Source organism: Oculina patagonica, chromosome 3, assembly GCF_052425735.1.
Source record: "Oculina patagonica isolate OP01 chromosome 3, crgOcupat, whole genome shotgun sequence".
NCBI classification, from domain to species: Eukaryota; Metazoa; Cnidaria; class Anthozoa; order Scleractinia; family Oculinidae; genus Oculina; species Oculina patagonica.
Genome location: NC_135760.1, coordinates 4,146,100 through 4,169,757, shown reverse-complemented (window position 1 = coordinate 4,169,757; position 23,658 = coordinate 4,146,100). Strand labels below are relative to the sequence as shown.

The window sequence follows — 23,658 nt, the reverse complement described above, 5'->3', positions numbered from 1 at the left end:
TAAATTGGAAATTGTTAATGAGCATTTTAAGTAATATAGTGTTTCAAACACAAAGAGCAGAGTTGAAAATATGACACACAGCGGAGTATTTTTGATGAACTTCGAGGTATTTGGAAAAAATCGAAAAAGAAAGTGCTACATAAGCCACTGAAAATAACAATTCTGTGCCCTCGTGTTGAAATACCACCATGAAGTTTAACGCTAATTTTCACACTAGATCCAGCAAAACCGGCCAGTTGGACAGTTGAAATGTACAGTGTTGGTCTTCTTGGGAATCCGCCAACACGTGGATTCCTCCTAATTTCCATTCCAGGTCAGAAAGATTCCAAAAAGAAATTTCTACATAAACCACGGAAATTGACGATTTTGGGCCCTTGTATTGAAATAACACAACGAATATTTATGCTTATTTCACTCCAGATCCAGCAAAACCGGCAAATTTGCGACTTGAAATGTACAGTTTGGGTCTTATTGGAAATCCGCCATCACGTCGATTCATCCTTTATTTTATTCGAGGTCAAAAAAAAATTAAAAAGATATTGCTACATAAGCCACGGAAATTGACGATTTTGGGCCCTTGTATTGAAATAACACAACGAATATTTATGCTTATTTCACTCCAGATCCAGCAAAACCGGCAAATTTGCGACTTGAAATGTACAGTTTGGGTCTTATTGGAAATCCGCCATCACGTCGATTCATCCTTTATTTTATTCGAGGTCAAAAAAAAATTAAAAAGATATTGCTACATAAGCCACGGAAATTGACGATTTTGGGCTCTTGTATTGAAATAGCACCACGAAGATTTAAGCTGATATCACTCCAGATCCAGCAAAACTGGCCAACCTGAGATATGAAATGTACAGTTTGGTTCTTATTGGAAATCCCAATAATGTGGATTCATCCTAATTTTCGTTCCAGTTAAAAAGAATCAAAAGAGAAAGTGCTCACGTAAGCCACGCGAAGTGAGGATTTTGGGTCCTTGTGTCTAATACCACCATGAAGATTAAAGCTTATTTTCTTTCCAGATACAGCAAAAACCGGCAAGTTTCAAACATGAAATGTACAGTTTTGGTCTTATTGGAAATCCGCCATCACGTGGATTCAGACTAATTTTCATTCCAGGTCAAAAAGAATTGAAAAAGAAATTGCTACATAAGCCACGGAAATGGACGATTTTGGGCCCTTGTATTGAAATTCTACCACGAAGATTTAAGCTTACTTCACTCCAGATCCAGCAAAACTGGCCAAATTGAGCCTTGAAATGTACATTTTCGGTCTTATTGGAAATCTGCAATCGCGTGGACTCATCCTAAATTTCGTTCCAGTAAAAAAATCGAAAAAGAAAGTGCTACATAAGCCACTGAAAATGACAATTCTGTGCCCTTGTGTTGAAATACCACCATGAATTTTAACGCTAATTTTCACACTAGATCCAGCAAAACCGGCCAGTTGGACAGTTGAAATGTACAGTGTTGGTCTTCTTGGGAATCCGCCAACACGTGGATTCCTCCTAATTTCCATTCCAGGTCAGAAAGATTCCAAAAAGAAATTTCTACATAAACCACGGAAATTGACGATTTTGGGCCCTTGTATTGAAATAACACAACGAATATTTATGCTTATTTCACTCCAGATCCAGCAAAAACCGGCAAATTTTCGACTTGAAATGTACAGTTTGGGTCTTATTGGAAATCCGCCATCACGTCGCTTCATCCTTTATTTTATTCGAGGTAAAAAAAAATTAAAAACATATTGCAACATAAGCCACGGAAAATGACGATTTTGGGCCCTTGTATTGAAATAGCACGACGAAGATTTAAACTGATATCACTCCAGATCCAGCAAAACCGGCAAATTTGCGACTTGAAATGTACAGTTTGGGTCTTATTTGAAATCCGCCATCACGTCGATTCATCCTTTATTTTATTCGAGGTCAAAAAAAAATTAAAAAGATATTGCTACATAAGCCACGGAAATTGACGATTTTGGGCTCTTGTATTGAAATACCACCACGAAGATTTAAGCTTATATCACTCCAGATCCAGCAAAACTGGCCAACCTGAGATATGAAATGTACAGTTTGGTTCTTATTGGAAATCGCAATCATGTGGATTCATCCTAATTTTCGTTTCATTTAAAAAGAATCAAAAGAGAAAGCGCTCACGTAAGCCACGCGAAGTGAGGATTTTGGGTCCTTGTGTCTAATACCACCATGAAGATTAAAGCTTATTTTCTTTCTAGATCCAGCAAAAACCGGCAAGTTTCAAACATGAAATGTACAGTTTTGGTCTTATTGGAAATCCGCCATCACGTGGATTCAGACTAATTTTCATTCCAGGTCAAAAAGAATTGAAAAAAGAAATTGCTACATAAGCCACGGAAATGGACGATTTTGGGCCCTTGTATTGAAATTCTACCACGAAGATTTAAGCTTACTTCACTCCAGATCCAGCAAAACTGGCCAAATTGAGACTTGAAATGTACATTTTCGGTCTTATTGGAAATCTGCAATCGCGTGGATTCATCCTAAATTTCGTTCCAGATAAAAAAATCGAAAAAGAAAGTGCTACATAAGCCACTGAAAATGACAATTCTGTGCCCTTGTGTTGAAATACCACCATGAAGTTTAACGCTAATTTTCACACTAGATCCAGCAAAACCGGCCAATTGGACAGTTGAAATGTACAGTGTTGGTCTTCTTGGGAATCCGCCAACACGTGGATTCCTCCTAATTTCCATTCCAGGTCAGAAAGAATTCCAAAAAGAAATTTCTACATAAACCACGGAAATTGACGATTTTGGGCCCTTGTATTGAAATAACACAACGAATATTTATGCTTATTTTCACTCCAGATCCAGCAAAACCGGCCAATTTGAGACTTGAAATGTACAGTTTGGGTCTTATTGGAAATCCTTGCCATCACGTCGATTCATCCTTTATTTTATTCCAGGTAAAAAAAAATTAAAAACATATTGCAACATAAGCCACGGAAAATGACGATTTTGGGCCCTTGTATTGAAATAGCACCACGAAGATTTAAACTGATATTCACTCCAGATCCAGCAAAACCGGCAAATTTGCGACTTGAAATGTACAGTTTGGGTCTTATTGGAAATCCGCCATCACGTGGATTCAGACTAATTTTCATTCCAGGTCAAAAAGAATTGAAAAAGAAATTGCTACATAAGCCACGGAAATGGACGATTTTGGGCCCTTGTATTGAAATTCTACCACGAAGATTTAAGCTTACTTCACTCCAGATCCAGCAAAACTGGCCAAATTGAGACTTGAAATGTACATTTTCGGTCTTATTGGAAATCTGCAATCGCGTGGATTCATCCTAAATTTCGTTCCAGTAAAAAAATCGAAAAAGAAAGTGCTACATAAGCCACTGAAAATGACAATTCTGTGCCCTTGTGTTGAAATACCACCATGAAGTTTAACGCTAATTTTCACACTAGATCCAGCAAAAACCGGCCAATTTGACAGTTGAAATGTACAGTGTTGGTCTTCTTGGGAATCCGCCAACACGTGGATTCCTCCTAATTTCCATTCCAGGTCAGAAAGAATTCCAAAAAGAAAGTTCTACATAAGCCACGGAAAATGACGATTTTTGGCCCTTGTATTGAAATAACACCACGAATATTTATGCTTATTTTCACTCCAGATCCAGCAAAACCGGCTAATTTGCGACTTGAAATGTACAGTTTGGGTCTTATTGGAAATCCGCCATCACGTCGATTCATCCTTTATTTCATTCGAGGTCAAAAAAAAATTAAAAAGATATTGCTACATAAGCCACGGAAATTGACGATTTTGGGCTCTTGTATTGAAATACCACCACGAAGATTAAAGCTGATATCACTCCAGATCCAGCAAAACTGGCCAACCTGAGATATGAAATGTACAGTTTGGTTCTTATTGGAAATCCGCAATCATGTGGATTCATCCTAATTTTCGTTCCAGTTAAAAAAATCAAAAGAGAAAGTGCTCACGTAAGCGACGCGAAGTGAGGATTTTGGGTCCTTGTGTCTAATACCACCATGAAGATTAAAGCTTATTTTCTTTCCAGATCCAGCAAAAACCGGCCAGTTTCAAACATGAAATGTACAGTTTTGGTCTTATTGGAAATCCGCCATCACGTGGATTCAGACTAATTTTCATTCCAGGTCAAAAAGAATTGAAAAAGAAAATGCTACATAAGCCACGGAAATGGACGATTTTGCGCCCTTGTGTTGAAATACCACAACGAATATTTATGCTTACTTTCACCCCAGATCCAGCAAAACCGGCCAAATTGAGCCTTGACTTGTACAGTTTCGGTCTTATTGGAAATCTGCAATCGCGTGGATTCATCCTAAATTTCGTTCCAGGTAAAAAGAATCGAAAATAGAAAGTGCTACATAAGCCACTGAAAATGACAATTCTGTGCCCTTGTGTTGAAATACCACCATGAAGTTTAACACTAATTTTCACACTAAATCCAGCAAAACCGGCCAGTTTGACAGTTGAAATGTACAGTGTTGGGCTTATTGGAAATCCGCCATCACGTGGATTCAGACTAATTTTCATTTCAGGTCAAAAAGAATTGAAAAAGAAAGTGCTACATAAGCCACGGAAATGGACGATTTTGGGCCATGGTATTGAAATTCTACCACGAAGATTTAAGCTTACTTCACTCCAGATCCAGCAAAACTGGCCAACTTGAGACTTGAAATGTACAGTTTCGGTCGTACTGGGAATCTGCAATCACGTGAATTCATCTTAATTTTCGTCCCAGTTCAAAAAATCGAAAAAGAAAGTGTCACATAAGCCTCTGAAAATGACAATTCTGTGCCCTTGTGTTGAAATACCACCATGACGATTAAACCCTTTTTCTCATTCCAGATCCAGCAAAAACGGGCCAGTTTCAAATAAGAAATGTACAGTTTGGGTCTTACTGGAATCCGCCATCACGTGGATTAATCCTAATTTTCATTCCAAGTTAAAAAGAATTGAAAAAAAAAGTGCTACATCAGTCACGGAAAATGACAATTTTGGGCCCTGGTATTGAAATACCACCACGAAGGTTAAAACTTATTTTCACTCCAGATCCACCAAAAACTGGCCAGTTTCAGACATGAAATGTACAGTTTGGGTCTTATTGGAATCAGCCATCACGAGGATTAATCCGTTTTTCATTCCAGATCAAAAATAATTGAAAAAAAAAGTGCTACATTAGCCACGGAAAATGACGACTTTGGGCCCTCGTATTGAAATTCCACCACGAAGATTAAAGCTTACTTTCACTCCAGATCTAGCAAAACTAGCCAACTTGAGACTTGAAATGTACAGTTTCGGTCTTATTGGAAATCTGCAATCTCGTGGATTCATCCTAATTTTCGTTCCAGTAAAAAAATCGATAAAGAAAGTGCTACATAAGCCACTGAAAATGACAATTCTGTGCCCTTGTGTTAAAATACCACCACGAAGGTTTCAAAACCTTTTTTCCATTTCAGATCCAGCAAAAACCGGCCAGTTTCAAACATGAAATGTACAGTTTGGGTCTTGTTGGAAATCCGTTATCACGTGGATTCATCCCAATTTTTATTTTAGTTCAAAAGGAGTTGAAAAAAAAATAGTGCTGCATAAGCCACGGAAAAGGACGATTTTTGGCCCTTGTGTTAAAATACCACCACGAAGTTTAAAGTTTATTTTCACTCTAGATCCAGCAAAACCGGCCAGTTTGATAGTTGAAATGTACAGTTTGGGTCCTCTTGGAAATCCGCCATCACGTGGATTCCTCCTAATTTCCATTCCAGGTCAAAAAGAATTGGAAAAGAAAGTTCTACATAAGCCACGGAAAATGACGATTTTGGGCCCTTGTATTGAAATGACACCATGAAGATTTAAGTCTATTTTCATTCCAGATCCAGCAAAACCTGCCTACTTGAAATGTACAGTTTGGGTCTTATTGGAAATCTGCAGTCACATGGATTCGTTCTTATTGTCGTTCCAGTTCGTTTCATGCCAATTTTTATTTTAGTTCAAAAGGAGTTGAAAAAAAGAAGTGCTCCATAAGCCACTGAAAATGACAATTCTTTGCCCTTGTGTGAAATACCACCATGAATTTTAAAGCTTATATTCACTCCAGATCCAGCAAAAACCGGCCAGTTTCAGACATGAAATGTACAGTTTGGGTCTTATTGGAAATCCGCCATCACGTGGATTCATACTAATTTTCATTCCAGGTAAAAAAAAAAAACGGAAAAAGAGGCTACATAAGCCACGGAAAATGACGATTTTAATTTGGGCCCTTGTATTGAAATAGCACCACGAAGATTTAAGCTTACTTCACTCCAGATCCAGCAAAACTGGCCAAGCTGAGACTTGAAATGTACAGTTTCGGTCTTATTGGGAATGTGCCATCACGTGGATCCATCCTAATTTTCGTTCCAGTTAAAAAAATTGAAAAAGAAAGTGCTCACATAAGCCACGCAAAGTGACGATTTTGTGTCCTTGTGTTGAAATACCACCATGAAGATTAAAGCTTATTTTCATTCCAGATCCAGCAAAAACCGGCCAGTTTCAAACATTAAATGTACAGTTTTGGTCTTGTTGGAAATCTGCAATCACATGGATTAATCCTTATTTTCATTCCGGATCAAAAATAGAAAAAAAAGAAAGTGCTACATAAGCCACCGAAAATGACCATTTTGGGCCTTTGTGTTGAAATACCACCATGAATGTTACAGCTTATTTTTACTCAAGATCCAGCAAAACCGGCCAACTTTAGACTTGAAATGTACAGTTTGGGTCTTTTTGGAAATCTGCCATCACGTCCCGATTCATTCCAGGTCAAAAAGAATTGAAAAAGAAAGTGCTACATAAGCCACGGAAAATGACGATTTTGGGCCCTTGATATTGAAATACCAACATAAAAGTTAAAGTTTATTTTCACTCCAGATCCAGCAAAAACCGGCCATTTTCAAACATAAAATGTACAGTTTGGGTCTTATTGGAAATCTGCCATTACGTGGATTCCTCCTAATTTTCATTCTAGGTAGAAAAGAATTGAAAAAAGAAAGTCCTACATAAGCCACGGAAAATGACGATTTTGGGCCCTTGTGTTGAAAAACCAACATGAAGGTTAAAGCTTATTTTCACTCCAGATCCAGCTAACACCGGCCATTTTCAAACATAAAATGTACAGTTTGGGTCTTATTGGAAATCTGCCATCACGTGGATTCATCCTTACTCTCATAACAGATCAAGGAGAATTCAAAAAGAAAGTGCTACATAAGCCACGAAAATGACGATTTTGGGCCCTTGTGTTCAAATACCGCCATTAAGATAAAAGCTTATTTTCACTCCAGGTCCAGCAAAAACCGGCCAGTTTCAGAAATGAAATGTACAGTTTGGGTCTTATTGGAAATCCCCCATCACGTGGATTCATCCTTACTCTCATTCCAGATCAAAAATAATTGAAAAAAGAAAATGCTACATAAGCCACGAAAAAGGACGATTTTGGGCCCTTGTGTTGAAATACCACCATGAAGATTAACGCTTATTTTCACTTTAGATCCAGCAAAACCGGCCAGTTTGAAAGTTAAAATGTACAGTTTGGGTCTTATTGAGAATCTGCCATCACGTGGATTCATCCTTATTTTCATTCCAGGTCAAAAAGAATTGAAAAAGAAAGTGCTACATAACCCACGGAAAATGACGATTTTGGGCCCTTGTTTTAAAATACCACCAAGAAGGTTAAAGCTTATTTTCACTCCAGATCCAGCAAAAAGCGGCCAGTTTCAGACATGAAATGTACAGTTTGGGTCTTATTGGAAAATCCGCCATCACGTGGATTCATCCTTACTCTTATCCCAGATCAAAAAGAATTCGAAAAGAAAGTGCTACATAAGCCACGGAAAATGACGATTTTGGGCTTTTGTGTTTAAATACTACTACTAAGATTAAAGCTTACTTTCACTCCAGATCCAGCAAAAAGCGGCCAGTTTTATACATGAAATGTACAGTTTGGGGCTTACTGGAAAATCCGCCATCACGTGGATTCATCCTTACTCTCATTCCAGATCAAAGAGAATTCAAAAGAAAGTGCTACATAAGGCACGGAAAATGACGATTTTAGGCTTTTGTGTTGAAATACCGCCATTAAGATAAAAGGTTATTTTCACTCCAGATCCAGCAAAAGCCGGCCAGTTTCAGACCTAAAATGTACTGTTGGGCCTTATTAGAAATATGCCATCACGTAGATTCATCCTTATTTTCATTCCAGGTCAAAAAGAGTTGAAAAAGAAAGTGCTACATAAGCCACGGAAAATGACGATTGTGGGCCCTAGTGTTGAAATATCACCACGAAGATTAACGCTTATTTTCACTCTAGATCCAGCAAAACCGGCCAGTTTCATACATGAAATGTACAGTTGGGTATTATTGAATCTGCCATTACGTGGATACATCCTAAATTTCATTCCAGGCAAAAGGAATTGAAAAAGAAAGTGCTACATAAGCCACGCAAAATGACGATTTTGCACATTTCACCAGGCAGAGTGTCAACTATTAGACTTTGACTGATGACAGCCTCTATATTCTTTCTATTTCATCTCTAGCGCTCAGTCTAATATTACAGTGACTTTAAGTTGAGTCATAGGTCGTCTTTGAACAACACACTGGTCGACAAACCGCAGTTCCCGTCTCCTGTACCCTTAGTCTTATGGCAGGGGACGTTAAAGAACTCACACTATTGGCAAAGAGTAGGGCATGAAGTCCCCGGTGTTGTAGTCTGGCCTTTGTTTATCGTAAATAACAGTATGTGTACAGCGCATTTTAACATATTCGTATGGAAAATGGGCAATATAAATGCATTTATTTATCATTATTATCATTATCAATTTTACGTTTCGCTTTCGTTTCATCATTATATTGGTTAATCACAAATTAGTGATAAGTGTCTGTTAGCTAAGTTTATATGTTCACAAAAGCTCACTTACAGTTTTACCATAAACAGCACATATTTTATCCTACTTCTCTCAAATAGTGCTTTCCTACCTTCGAATGTAAACCTTAAAAGATTTATAGATTACAACACACGAGAAAGTAGTCAAATGTAAGTTAAATCATAAAAAACAGTTAAAAAATGTTAAATGATGTTTCTGAAATTTATTGTCTGCAAGACTGGCAAGAATTGTTGTTAACGGCTATTTTGTTAACGTCTTTGTTGCGTTGGATTATGAATATGCAGAGTAAGGGCCGATTCGCACTAGCGGACAAGTTTTGAGAAAGAAAAATTTATCTTGAGACGACTCATTATTCCACTGCATGAGAACACCCGTACTTTAAATGCGAACTGTTTTAGAATTTGTTACCGCGTGGTACTACATATTTGATGTTTGCCAAAGACGGCCCTGGAGAGATATGTACAGGATTGCCAGAAACACGTGCAAAGCTATTGTACTAATAATTTCACCTTTATAAGATGTCTCTGACTTGTCGCGACAATTTTGTTTTTGTCAAAAATGTCATCACATTTCGAACTTGTCCGCTAGTGCGATTCGGCCCTTAGAAAAATTTTACACATGGGTTTAAAATCGTTTCCAAACAGGTGGTTTCAACTTGTTTTTTAATGGGTTTCTAAACTCATTCACCTAACCAAGATGGGCGTTCTGGAAGGCCAATGACAATTTGAATTGATAAGAATTGATAATGAGTTCGAGGATTAGAATTACCACGTCTAGCTTTTATATACCAACAAGATTAAATGATTAGAAAGACTGTTGTTGGAAACTAGTTGTATGGTAACCTGTGTGCTAGTCATCTAGTCATTGTTATTATCAAACGTAATTCCTGTCCCTTTCATTTTTTCGTGGAACATTTTATCAAACAACTGGTTCTGTTCCGCAGTAAAGTACTGTCTCCATCCTCCTATTTGACCCTTTCGAATGAAGCCGTCACCCTTCATTCCTTCAAACCAACTATAATTCGTGTGTTTAGACTTCTTCATGGCTTCAAATGAGGTTTGTTGGACGATGAGGTCACATGTGTCTGAGGAGAGTTCTTTACCAATGAACTTGGCGATCTTTTCGACACTATCTCTTGGATTCTTAATAGGAAATAAAACATCCAATAATAATTATTATTAATAGAAAAGCATATATGGAGCAAATTCACCCCCGGGTGTACTATCTTATACCCCCACCCCACCCATCTCGACGTTAAGCGCATGTTTTATAGGTAGGTATGTGCCGCTGAATAAGGTCATCTTTTTTACCTCCCCGAGCTGTTAACAATATGGTGTTTTGATTAAATCTGACGAGATTACTTTAAAAACTGTTCAGCTCAACAATATTTTAAAAACTCAAACCGCAATCCGATTCAATCTTCGTTACTTTTGGCCATCCGTACCTTCTTTTGTATTTGCTGTGTTACTGAAATGTTCCTTCGCTGTTTTGAGGTTATTATTTTTTTCATCTCACCAAATTTGATGGTAATTTCCCATGTAATGGTAATAGGGGAGCAGGGATGGCGCAGTGTTGAGAGCGCTCGCCTCCCACCAATGTGGCCTGGGTTCGATTTCCGGACCCGGCGTCATATGTGGGTTGAGTTTGGTGTTGGTTCTCGTCCTTGCTTCGAGGGTTTTTCTCAGGGTTCTCCGGTTTTCCTCCACAAATATCAACACTGTTAAATTCCAATCCAATCGGGAACAGTGGACAAAGAGGCACTCTGTGGAAGTGCCACTGCAAATTCCCATTTTTTTTATTTTTTTTTTTATTTTATTAATGACTTAAGCGTGTATCCTCACCTCTATTCTGTCCTCATACTTCAGGAATAAAAAGTTTGGATCGTCTCTGTGCTTCCACCAGCTTAGCACGTGATCAAACCACAAACCACCTGAGCCTACAAGGAGATCAAGCAGGGTCTTGTATTAAAAATCAGATTTTCCCATTTATTCCATTTATTCCCATTTATTTATTTATTTATTTATTTATTTATTGATTGATTGATTGATTAATAAGCAGGAATTTTTTTAATTGCAAAAAGGAAAAACTTACTTATAATTCAGTTACTTACATTACTTACTTGACTTGACGCTTTGAACTATAACTAAGACTGTAAGTTTCTTGCATAAAACTTAGTTATCATGTTCTGGGTCACGTGACATTAAGCGTCAAGTTACAGCCAATTTTTAAAATTCTCTCTAGCAACGGTCCAAAAACGTAGTCTACTGTAATGGGCCCTTAAAATGCGTGTAAAGTAACAACAGTATAAGGGGTATCGAATGGTCTTTGCGAGCACAGCGTTTTTCTTTGCGAGCACGAGCATTGACAAAAGTAAGCCTTGCGAGCAACGAGCACTGTTCAAAAACTACCTCCACTAAAAACTGAGCATGCGAGCACTTGTAAATTTATGCGAGCATGAGCAAACGATCGCGAGCACCCGCTAAAATTTTGCGAGCATTTCGAGCAGAAGCCTAATTTTGCCTAATTTTGATAGACCATTCGTGACCCTAGTATAACATACTGGCACAACTTAGTTTTACCAACAACATAATTTTTAGGGTTAAAATTAAAACATTTCCATTACTGACCTTGACCATTCATGAAACGTTCAAAAGCTAGATCCCATGTGGGAATTTCCTTCTTATAAGGCATGTTACAACGAAACAACGTGCATTCATTGCGTGCAGCCACGCATGTTTTGGCTCTGGAAATTTCTGCTTTTTGTGCCTTACTGAGACCTGATTGAGCTGGCCCATCTATTAAGCAGCTATTGTAACGTGACACTTGACACAGTGGGCTGAACTAACGAGCTTTCAGCGACGTTTCTTGACGAATTGAGAGGCTTTTTCTGGGCACTTATCGGAAAACTTGGATATAACGGAACAGTTTTCTGTTGATCGCGTAACCACATCTGATCTACGCGAGTTGTAACGGCTTTGTACGCGAAGGCTAACGACTGACGCTACTGTCAACGCGTGGAGGAACGGGCGCTGCGCGCGCAAAAAATAACGAACTTAGAGCGCGCTTTGAAGAACTCTCTATCAGCTCTATTACTCGCACCAGCGCGCGCACCATGTGAAAACGCTTTTTGTGATACAAACTACGTGCGCATGGGTGCGATAAAACAGTAAAAACTGTCATAAAACAACGGTCGGTGGTGATTGTGATGACTCACCTTGCAAGAAGAATATATGAATGCCGGGGCACATTGGTAGTACTACTTATTCTGTGGGCAGCGACAGGAAGTGAGAGAAGTGTCCCGCGATTGATAGATAATGCGGCTGTAGTACAAACTAACTGTTCTAAATGCGGGTGGCGGAAAAGTTTACGTCAACACACCAAGTTATCCACAAAACCTGTGGCGTATTATGCTAACTCTACCGCAGCACGCCGAATCTTACTACTTAGTGGCGACATCAGCACAAATCCTGGACCAAGTAAGGATGGTGTGAGAGTCAGTAAGGATTACCTGGAACAGTTTGCAAAAGCTATTAATCCGCGATCAAGAAACCTAAACATTGCTCATATTAACATCCGCAGCCTGAGAAACAAACTGGAAGAGGTTAAACTCCTATTGTATTTGTGTCGCTTTGATGTGTTGTCAATAACAGAGACCCATTTGGATGACACGATATCGGACCGTCAGTTAGAAATCAAAGACTATAAGATAATAAGAAGGGACCGAGGCGTTGGCACAGCTGGTGGGGGTTGCGTGGTATATGTGGCCAGTTACATATGTTCCTCCCGCCTGAGAGTCTTGGAAACACAAGAAGTCGAGGGGATGTGGCTGAAGCTGTTAATCGACTCTAACGCTTTTGTGGTTGGAACAATCTATAGACCTCCATCGGATGGAGCATTTTATGAACGGTTTCACGAGATTCTGGAGAAGGTATGGATGAAATACAAGAACGTTGTCATTTTGGGTGATTTCAATTGCGATTACGCGCAACGAAATGGTGACATTGTGTTGTCAACCACCGGTAGTAAGTTACAGACATCACTACTTCAATTTGACTATACCGTGGTTAATAACGAGCCAACAAGAGTGACACGTGACACCTCTACACTTATAGACCTAGTCATCGCAAGCAGAGCAGGGCTTATCAGCAACACACGTAATCTGGAGCTTGGTATCTCGGATCACATGTTAGTGTATGCTTGTGTTCAAACAAGAGTCCGAAGACCACCTCCGAAAATAGTCAAAGGCCGCACCTTTAAGAACTTCAATCGGTGTGAATTCATCAGGGATTTGGAGGACGCCCCCTGGTCTGTGTGTTCTGCGTTTGATGATCCTGATGACTGTTACTGGGCGTGGTCAAACATCTTTAACGACATCTGCAACAGACACGCACCTTACAGGGAAGTGAAGATCAGAAGTCAGTCTCTCCCGTGGATAACACCGCAGATACGCCATACAATGAACCAGAGGTTTAAAATCCTACTGATGGCCAGAAGAACAAACAATGAGGAACTCTGGAAAATATACCGCGAGCTGCGAAACAAAGTAACGTTAGACGTCAGAAAGGCAAAGTGCAAATATTACACAGAGCTATTTACTGAGGTAAAAGATTGCAAGTCCTACTGGAGGCTGATAAAGGAGTCTGCTTGCTATAAAACATCCTTACCAATTATGGCGATGAAAGGACCTGGCGGAGAAACCGAAACATCAGATCTGGCTATTGCGAACATTTTGAACGAACATTTCGCTACAATAGGAGAGAAACTAGCCAGCGACCTTCCTCAAGCAGAGAGACGGCACGCCTTAGCAAACCTATCCCGTGTCACACCCACGGTAATGACAATTGATCTAACAACAGATATTCTCAAGAAGGCGCTTTTTAAGTTGAAACCAGACAAAGCTAGTGGCCCGGACCACGTTTCCTCCAAACTTCTAAAGTATGCTGGTAATGTCATCATACCGTCACTGATGTCTGTCTTCACTGCAAGTACTGCATCCAATTCTGTCCCTGCTACTTGGAAATTAGCTAATGTGTCGTCATTGTATAAAAGTGGTGACGAGACAGACAAGCATAACTATCGTCCGATATCCCTTTTGTCCGTTCCTGGGAAGCTGATGGAGTCATGTATAGGCTCCATCATCACCACGCATATAACAAATCACGACTTAAGAAGCAGGAACCAGTGGGCATATAGAAAGGGCTACTCGACAGAACTGCTGCTGGTGAAGATGACTGAAGACTGGAGAACAGCGCTGGACAGTAACCTGGTGGTGGGAATAGTGTTTGTGGACTTCCGCAAAGCCTTTGATTCTATATCCCACTCGCTGCTGCTACAAAAACTCCAAGGGCTTGGCATTTCAGGAGACCTTTGGTCTTGGATCAAGGACTACCTTTCAGAAAGACACCAGATCACGGTAATTAACGGCAGTCGATCCAGCCTACAGACAGTGAAATTTGGCGTACCACAAGGATCTGTCCTTGGTCCTCTACTTTTTGCATTGTTCTGCAACGATCTGCCAAATATAACCGATGGTAGTGAAGGAGAGCTTCACATGTATGCTGATGACACAACCATCTACGTCGCGGCCACAAGTCCGGACATGGTAGCCACCGTGCTAAATTACATCTTACGGAAATTATATCGCTGGTGTTGTCAAAATTTGCTGACGCCACACCCGGGAAAAACAGAATATATGCTGCTATACCGAGGATCATTTACTGGCCCTTTACAAAGCATTAAGCTTGGGGAAAATAACATCAGGCAAGTTACTTCAGCAAGGTGTCTAGGTATCCAAATAGACAGTGCACTCAAATGGAACATTCATGTCAAAGAACTATGTAAACGTTTCACCCAGAAACTGAACCTTTTGAGATCATTGTATTTTTTGCCAATTCCTGCGAGAGTAGACTTTTATTTTAAAGTAATTTTACCGTCTGTAATGTACGGTATGATAGTCTGGGGGTCGTGTGGCTCAACACTTTTTAGTGACTTAGAAAAAATCCATGTGCGTGCCGCCAAGATAATTTTCGGCTTAGACTGGTTCACCCCTTCAGAAGACGTACTGCGTCAAGCAAAGTGGATACCATTGAGGCAAATGTACATCCGCAGGGTACTTTGTTTTGTCTTCAAATGTGTATCTGGAGGTGCTCCGGTCCAATTACAACACTTGTGGACGGAGCAGAAGACTAATTACAATCTTAGAAGGAAAAATTGCTTGTCAGTACCAAGACCAAAGACTGACTTTCTCAAAAAGTCGATCACTTATGAAGGGGCCACATTATGGAATTCTTTGAATAACGAGGCCCGCCTTAAAGAATCGTTGGCAAGTTTCAAGGGTGCTTTGAAAGTATTAGGGATTTAGAGGCTGTGTATTTGCGTTTGTTTGGAATGCTTAGTTTGTAGTCTTTATTTGTTATTTAAGGGTTTAGTTAGCTTCAATAGTAATTTGTAAACACGACCACATCAGCTATGCTGCAAAACATTTATCGTGTATAAATAAAAGCTTTTATTATTATTATTATTATTGTTACGATGATAATGATAATACGAAACAAACGCATCTTTAGGATTGCGCATCACATAAATGTATCGAGGCTTGGTTTCTTCATCGCGGCCCTTTGGCGCCATCTCATAAGTGAGGTGTGTTTTGAATACACGTGGGGCTGGGAAGCTTTGAAACATCTTCTCTACGGACTGAACATCATTCACAGCGTAAGGGTTTTGTTTAAAGGGAAGAATCATTGCCTCGATATATGGCACTCTTTCATCCAATCGACCGCTACAAATGTTACCATGGTGAAGTATCTGCCATACCATTTCTTGAGTCCATGTTGAACCTGCAATGATAATGATATTATGAACGTGGACATAAAATTCTACCATATATTTACGTTTCACTTCATCTATTTGAGGTAACTTAAACTTCGTATAATTAGGGAATTATCTTATCACAAGATTTAGCCTTTTCAGACAGTGCTTTTTTGAACCTTCAGGAATGGTAAGGGGGAAGGGTTGGAAGCCCCACCCCCGACGTAAATGAAAAATCCGTTAATTCCATGGTCACCAAATTAACGCAGGGGTTAGTAGAGACCACCCTTTACACCTTTTGTTACGAAGAGGAAGAGTCACTGGAGCATTTACTACTGTATTGTTGTGAGTTGCAAACCTTAATTTCTGGAAAGAATTGTTATCGTGGATAGACAAGGAGTTAAGTATTTCGCTAGGCGTTTCCATTTTAGATACAGCTGTTTCAATTAACGCTGTCAGATTAAAGCTTTAAGCTTAATGATGAGACCGAATGCTGGTCTGGGTATTCTCTGGAATATTGGCCTAAAGGTAATGAACAAGTTCGTATTTTTGCACTTGAAGAATTAATAAATTAGTTTTCCTTAATTCCAGGTGGCCTTTTCTGCAACTTCCTTTCACTGTACTTCACTGTTGAGTAGCTTTGAGTTTTGAAAAGTCTTAATAATGTCAATTGTTAATAATAATAATGATGATGATGATGATGATGATAATGAGGAGGAGGAGGAGGAGGAGGAGGAGGAGGAGGAGGAGGAGGAGGAGGAGGTGGAGGATTAGGGCTTTCCACAAGTTGCTCGGCAACTTTTTGGCAACTTTTCATGTTTCGAGCAACTTTTTCTCCTACGAGCAACTTTTTTCCTCTCGTGCAACTTGTTGCATTTTGAGCAATTTTCAGACCGAAGATCTCCGAAGGTTTTCCGAGTGTTGTTCAAAGGTAATACGAACGTTTCCGAAGATTTACGAAGTTTGCCGAAGAGTCGAAGACTTTCGAGGCACATCTGAAGACGCTTTCAGCTTTCGGCTCATTCTGCATTAAAACACTACAAAACTCGTCAGCAAACATGACTTCATCGATATCTTCACAATTTTTCTCAGTTAAAGAATTCCTTGTTATTTAACAAGTTTTCCCATTAATATGTTATTTAGATACTTGTTTTGCTGTAAAATTGCATAAAACTGCTTAGAAATCTTACCCTCCAAGGGAAAATAGCATATATTTAGAAGAAGCAGCGTTTTGGATTTTTTGGGGCAAATTTGGAGCAACTTTTATTATCAGAAGCAACTTTTTTGGATTTTTGGAGCAGCTTTTGAGCAACTTTTTGAGAAATTACGGGCAACTTTTTGGGAAATCTCGAGCAACTTGTGGAAAGCCCTAGTGGAGGATTGTTTATTTAACAAGTCCACTATGTAGTTCTTCCTTGCTAAAAGTTGCTTTTAAAAGATGCGATAGAAAACTAACCTGATCGGGGGTATGAAGCAATGAAGATGTCATCCTTCCTGGCAGGCAATCTTGGAAAAACTGCCACTTTTTCTTCGGTTACACCAAAACCACCAGCAAAGGGAATTCCATGAAATTTCACCATTTCAGCCATTCTGGGGTTACTTCGATTTCACTGTGGTTGTTATACAGAAATAACAGTTCAGTAGTTTAACACAGAAAAACATGAAGTTTCTTATGCAAAAAGCAGTTTTTTGAAAAGCATGAATGCTTAAAATCTCTGAATATTTACGAAACGGACGATTTGCAAACAATTTTGCTCTAATTTATTATTGATGAGTGTTTAATTAAGGTGGCCCGCGGCTAATTCCGGGAGCGAAGGTGCTATTTTTTAAATCAAATTTTGGCCATGGAAACCTTAACCGATTTCTCTGATTTTTGGTAGTCGAAAAAACAAATGTTTAAATTTGATAAAGCTTTAAAATTTGGAACAAACAAAAACAGTGAACACGAAATATAAGCACTTTTAAATTAACCTATTTTTTAATTAAACGCGAATATTTTCTAAACGCGAAGATAGATTTTTTTCTTATTGCTGTCAATACGTTCAAATTATCCAAGAATTCATGTGAGCTGGGTAGAAATTGCTGCACAGTTGACTGTTAGATTTTAGCTTAAAAATATTATGCTTGTGTATTTTTGCCAGTTGTTACAACAACCCTTGTGTAATGTTTTGATTGCATTGATTATTTGAAAGCTTAATACCAGCTAAAACAATGCTGAAAATTCTGAAAAGATCGGAAACTCCTAGTAAAAGTTATAAGCAAATAAAACAGAAGATGTTTACGGTGCGTAAAGTGTATTTTTTAAAATATTCATTGTTTTTCGAACTACAAAAAAACTACCGATTTTTTTTCTTTTATTTTTAAGTATGAGAAAATCCAGCATGTACACAAACTGCCTTCTCTAGTTTCGTTTTTGTAGTCTGGATGCAACTCGCCGAATTTAGTACGTGAAGATGGCTACCTCTCGTCCTTCATTTTGAAGCGCTTTTGAAACCCTTGTGTTCCAGTAAATTATTCAAACTTGCCGCATTCCCAAGATTTTTTAGCACCTTGAAATAAACGGGCGTTCATTTCCAGGTGCTAAATAATCTTGAGAATGCGGCATGTTTGAATAATTTACTGTTAGTTGAGGAGTTTCCAAAGCGCTTTAAACTGAAGGACGAGAGGTAGCTATCTTGAAGAGCCAAATTTGACGAGTTTCATCGAGACTTCACGCTCGAAACTAGATGAGGGCGTTTGCTTATATGTTGGATTTTTGCATACTAAAAATTAAAAGAAAAAAAATCGGTCGATTTTTTTTAATTCGAAAAAGATTGAATTTTTCTAATTTGCAATTTTCGCACCGTAAACCACTTATGCTTCATTTGATTATAACGTTTGCGGAGAATATCCGATCGTTTCAGATTTTTCAGCAACTTTTTAGGAGGTATTGAGCTTTCAAATTACAGAAGTGATCTTAGCATTAATTAAGCATTGTTGCAATAGCTGGCGAAAATATCCAATTACAATATTTTTATGCGAAAAATAAACAGTCAACTGTGCAGCAATTTCTACCCAGCCGATTTAGTTGAAACTTGCTCGCATGAAACCTAGGCTTACTTGAAGTAATTGACCTTAATTAGAAAAAAATCTATCTTCGCGTTTTGAAAATATTCGCATATTTTCGAAAAAAAGGTTTTCCATAAAGCGCTTATTTCTCGCGATTGTTTATATTTTGGGCTTTAAAAGGTAAAGATTTATAAAATTTAAACATTTGTTATTACGACTACCAAAAATCAAAGAAATCGGTTACGGTTTCATCCCCAAAATTCGATTTAAAAAATAGCACCTTCGGTCCCGGAATTAGCCGCGGAATTTGCGCGCTAGTAGCTTTAGTTTAACATATTTCTTACATTCCTTCCTCGTGGAGAATAGAACCAACAGGAGGGCAGTTATATTCTTCTATTTATAAATTAATGTTAAAGGAGAAGTTCACTCCAGAATGGCCATTTATTTTCTTTACGCCACTAAAAGTTTACACAAAGATATGTTATTCACCAAAATTTCAGCCTCCTACGTGCGCTTTAACCCTACAAAATCTTTCCCAAAACTCGACAACTGAGTCATGTGAACCTAATAGTTTATAGTCCGTCAGTCGTCTTGGTCACGGAATATTGCGCACCTCTTATCAAAGGCGCGCAAATCAAGAGTTAAATTAAATTGTTTCAGATATTTCATTATCAACAATTTATGAAAATTTCTTTAGCTGTTAATATGCTCTGGGCTTCAACGTCCCTTACCCATGGGTCAATTCAATAAAAAATTTACAAGTGTAATTTACAAGTGTAGCTATTGTTTGAGAGGTTGAAAACAAAAGCGGCTAGACTTGTAAATTACACTTGTAAATCTTTTTATTGAATTGATCCCAGCCGTGATCAATTAATTTGAAATTGTAAAACTACTTTGCCTGAAACGAGCCCAAAATTATTTGATACATCTTTCCAATGAAATGTTTCTTTCTGGGGAGAATATAGGCAATCATTCAGACACACGTATTTAACTGTTGGTAAAACGTGCAGAAATTGTTCCGGCTGGTAGATTACAGATCATATTTAGAAAGCGAATTTGCGAAGTCAGTTATTTGATTTTGCTTCTAGTTATTTATGAACTAATCGGACTCAAATTAGACCACTCTGTAGTTCGAAGACTGATCTTTCGACGACGGGGAGACCTAACGGGACTCATTGCGAAGCAAATAAGGTTTGTCGGCAGTACCAGAGTTTCGCCCCATGTAAGGGAATCCAAGAGAGTCTTGGATTCCGGATTCCGCATCGTGGATTCCGGATTCCAGTGACTGGATTCTGGATTCAATGCCTGAGGATTTCGGATTCCAAAAGGTGCGAGTATAGCATATTCAGCTGTTAAGATGCGATGTCGTCTATTTTCTTTCTTTTTTTAGTATATCAATTTTAAATATACGTAAAAACGTAGAGCGTAAAGCGAGAAAAAATTCAATTAAATTACAATATTGATTACTTCGAAATTACGCACGTATTTCTATAGAACAAAGAACAGCTGGACTTACATTTATAATTCCATGCAAAAAGCTTAATCCCTAGCCAGCTGTGTACAGCCGTCCTGCTCCCCTAAAAAAATCGGGAGGGAACCGTTCCCACCCCGATTTTTTGAGGGGAGCGGGACGGCTGTACACAGGCTACTTAATCCCGTATATACTGTTTCACAGTTCGATACGCTAACTTAGCTCGCAGTCCCGCGCATCAAGAATTTGAGTGAAGAAGCGTGAGGCAACTAGGGGGTCTGGGGGCACGCTCTCAGATACCGGAAAATGCATTTAAAATTAGAAGAAAATAAACGTTCAGCGCTTAAAATATTGCAGTAAAAATGATATATTGCTTAAAGAGGCGATGAATCGAAGTACGCAAATCCGCCGATCCGTGCCGTTTTTGGGCCAAATCCGTCAATTCGCCACTGTTCTCATTCAAGTCCAAATCCGCATTGCATGAAAACTTTGTGTGGTATAGATTCGCTGCAACGGAAAGTAGATGTTGCTTCTTATGCCAACTGTTTCAGAAGGTTCGTTTCACTGCTTGTCAGTTGCGACAATTACGCCAACATACCGACGAAAACCGACCAAAGTGATCCGGACTTCGTTAAATATCTGTTGCAGGTCAAATTGGTTTTCAGGTTAAATCTGTTTTTAGTCGATTGCAACCAAGGCATTAAAATCTGTTTTCTACTCTAAGTTTCATGTCTCATGCGAGGCAATCATCAGGAGACTGCCAGAAAAAACGGTTACATTGAAAGAAATTTGAAAATACAGAACAATACAATACATTGTGTGTCACATGTCATGTCACGCGGGTACTTTATCACTAGTTACATGATAACGTTTTCCAGCAAGAATTTCCTAGCATGTCTGCAACACGATACGGGCTCGTTTCCGGTTTACATAAAATGAAACATTTCTCCCACAAACACAAATTACATCTCTTGGTAATATTCGAATAAGACCTAGGCTGTTTAACTTTGCACCATTTGATGTCATGCTTAGTGTTCTGATCTTTCAAACTCCATATATACTGTACTTGCAAAAAAACAAATTTGAAAACAAACTTTGGGACTTAAACTGATCTTACCTGATTTTTCTCTGGCAATGATACAGCGTACTATCTTGAGGACGATTATTTAAATCAAGTGATGATGGGGAACATGCTAAAATGTGATCTTTCTAATACTTTGTTATGACATCTCGAATAAGGTTATTGGTTGCCTAAGGGGATCGAGTAGACCCTGTCCCAAGGTCTTACATGAATGGCTCGTTCCTTTCGAGAGAACAATGCCCCTTGTCCAAGAAATTAACAACAGGAACTCCTCCTACAGTAGAGGACCAGTAGAATAAAGCATTCCGGAATCATGTAAACAGGCCTATAGACTCATTTCAATTCTGTGCGTTTTCTGTTGCTTTTAAGAAAAAAAATTACACTTAAAGACATTATTTTTTGTATTCATATTGCAAAGTTTAAAAATTCATTTAGTTTTCGACCATGACAACGGCGGTTGTCTTACAAGAATTCAAAATTAACGTGGCCGCTTGATCATAAATTTTATGTATATATCATATAGTTTATAAAATAGAAAAAGATAAATGTTTCCTTTCTCTTCTCTTCTTTTTATATGTCAGTGTTATCATTATAAGATTCTGGCAACGCGAGACATGTTTGATTATTATACCGGGCATTCTTTTAACTCTTGAGCGAACAATTACACGGGTATAAGAGTAATTGTGATTCCCAGATTAGAGACCTCCTGAAGAAAATAACAACCCAACTGGCTTTAAAAGAAGCGAGCTACAGACTGACGTAGCTTTACTTTCGCATCTGTGAATGTGGCGTCTGAAGGAGACCGTTCAAAATTTCACTCCCGAAATTTCCAGTATCAATTAATAGCAACTGTGAAAAACACTACTGCCAAATTCTAATTCGATCGGGAAAACACGGCCCCACAAGCTTCTCTGAGCTTTAAAAAGACAACCGTGTTTAAGTAAAGGTAAGATAAGGTGATGTTAGAAAAAATTTCTGTTACACTATCAACGATCTAGAGTAAAACTGCAAATGATGAAAGCTGATTTAATTGAAAACGATGCCTAATAAATTGCGCATCGGTTTTGCCCCAGAAATTAACAAAAGAAACTCCTACATACACTAGAGGACAAGTAGAATAAAGCATCCGAGATCGGGATGCAACACCGGCCACGTTTCATTGCTTGTGTTTTTTTTTTCGACAATTCGCCAACATATCGCCGAAGACCGACAAGAGTGATACGAACTTCGTTTATCCACGATCCGACCTTCCCGACATAAAGAGATCGGAATCTGGGCAAAAACTGTCAGCTTATTAGTTCGGGCCCCTGGCTTATCCGCGATCTGCCGTACTTTCGAGATCCGCGAATCCGCTTGACGTATCGCAAAAAATCTACAATCCACACCAAGTCAGAAATATGCATTTTTTTAGTGTTTTCTAATGCATCCTAGACCGGAGAGCCTATTCACAGGCTAATGCTTCCCCATTGTGTAAATTAATACATGCATGACTCTGACTCCGATTTTGTAAAAACTTTCAACACCCGTGCAAGTCTCGGTGTCCGATTTTTAAACAAGGGACTCGGTGTCGCATCTACAAATCAATGTCGATTATACTTATTTCGTAGTATGTTAAACGCCTAAACAAAAAGAACTTAAATGAAAAGAAATCATAACCGTGACGGTGATTGGATGGTGTGTTCTTAACTTTTTCTTCTTTTCTCCAAAGTTTCAGTTTTGATTGAAAAGATATCTCAAACACCCGAGACAGTGTTCCCAAATATCTCAAAGTTCATCAAAAATGCTCTACTGTGCGTCGAATTTCTATTCTGTTCGGGGGTGTTGAGGCAATGCATTACTTAAAATGTTCTTTGACAATTTCCAAATTATCATAATTACATGTACCTTTCGCTTGTGCATTTTTTTTTCCTGGGCCTCACGTTTAAGTTGCCTTGGCCAAATTACGTTGAATCGTGTGTGATAGGAAGGGCAAATTCTAGTCTCTCTCTCTCACTTTGGAAGCGGTGTTCGCTATCGCAGCGAAATGTGTTTCATGGCTTCAGGGCGTTTTAAGAAGCGGTGATAAACCTGCATAAATTATGGCTAAAGGAGAATTGGTTATGCATGCTTGATCCCTTTTGAATAGTTCCAAGTTTTCCGTTCGTAATCTGTCTTATTTGTCCTAAGGCCTAACCCTTATAAAACACACCTCCTTTTCCTATTCAAAAGAAATCAAGCGTAACTAACTCTTCTTTAGCTGTAATTTATGCAGGTTTTTCACCGCTTTCAAAAACGCCCTGAAGTCGTCATGAAC

General features: G+C 38.7%; 1 protein-coding gene across 1 annotated transcript; it reads right to left on the bottom strand.

Annotated features, from left to right (window-relative positions):
* Positions 1–9,486: 9,486 nt before the first annotated feature.
* On the bottom strand, positions 9,487–19,204 carry LOC144646156 (sulfotransferase 1B1-like). Its single transcript, XM_078505691.1, has 6 exons — positions 19,158–19,204; positions 17,222–17,375; positions 15,489–15,794; positions 11,586–11,654; positions 10,800–10,894; positions 9,487–10,100 (listed from the first exon to the last, which is right to left on the bottom strand). Exons 2-6 carry the CDS (start codon positions 17,352–17,354, stop codon positions 9,816–9,818), a joined length of 888 nt encoding a protein of 295 aa, XP_078361817.1. The 5' UTR covers positions 17,355–17,375; positions 19,158–19,204; the 3' UTR covers positions 9,487–9,815.
* Positions 19,205–23,658: the final 4,454 nt, after the last annotated feature.

Excerpts from the sequence above, each read along its gene's own strand:
- LOC144646156 (XM_078505691.1), bottom strand. The coding sequence starts at position 17,354 with ATGGCTGAAATGGTGAAATTTCATGGAATTCCCTTTGCTGGTGGTTTT. Across the intron at positions 15,795-17,221 it reads TGCTTCATACCCCCGATCAG|GTTCAACATGGACTCAAGAA; the intron begins GTTAGTTTTCTA and ends TTATCATTGCAG. Across the intron at positions 10,101-10,799 it reads AGTATGAGGACAGAATAGAG|AATCCAAGAGATAGTGTCGA; the intron begins GTGAGGATACAC and ends TTTCCTATTAAG.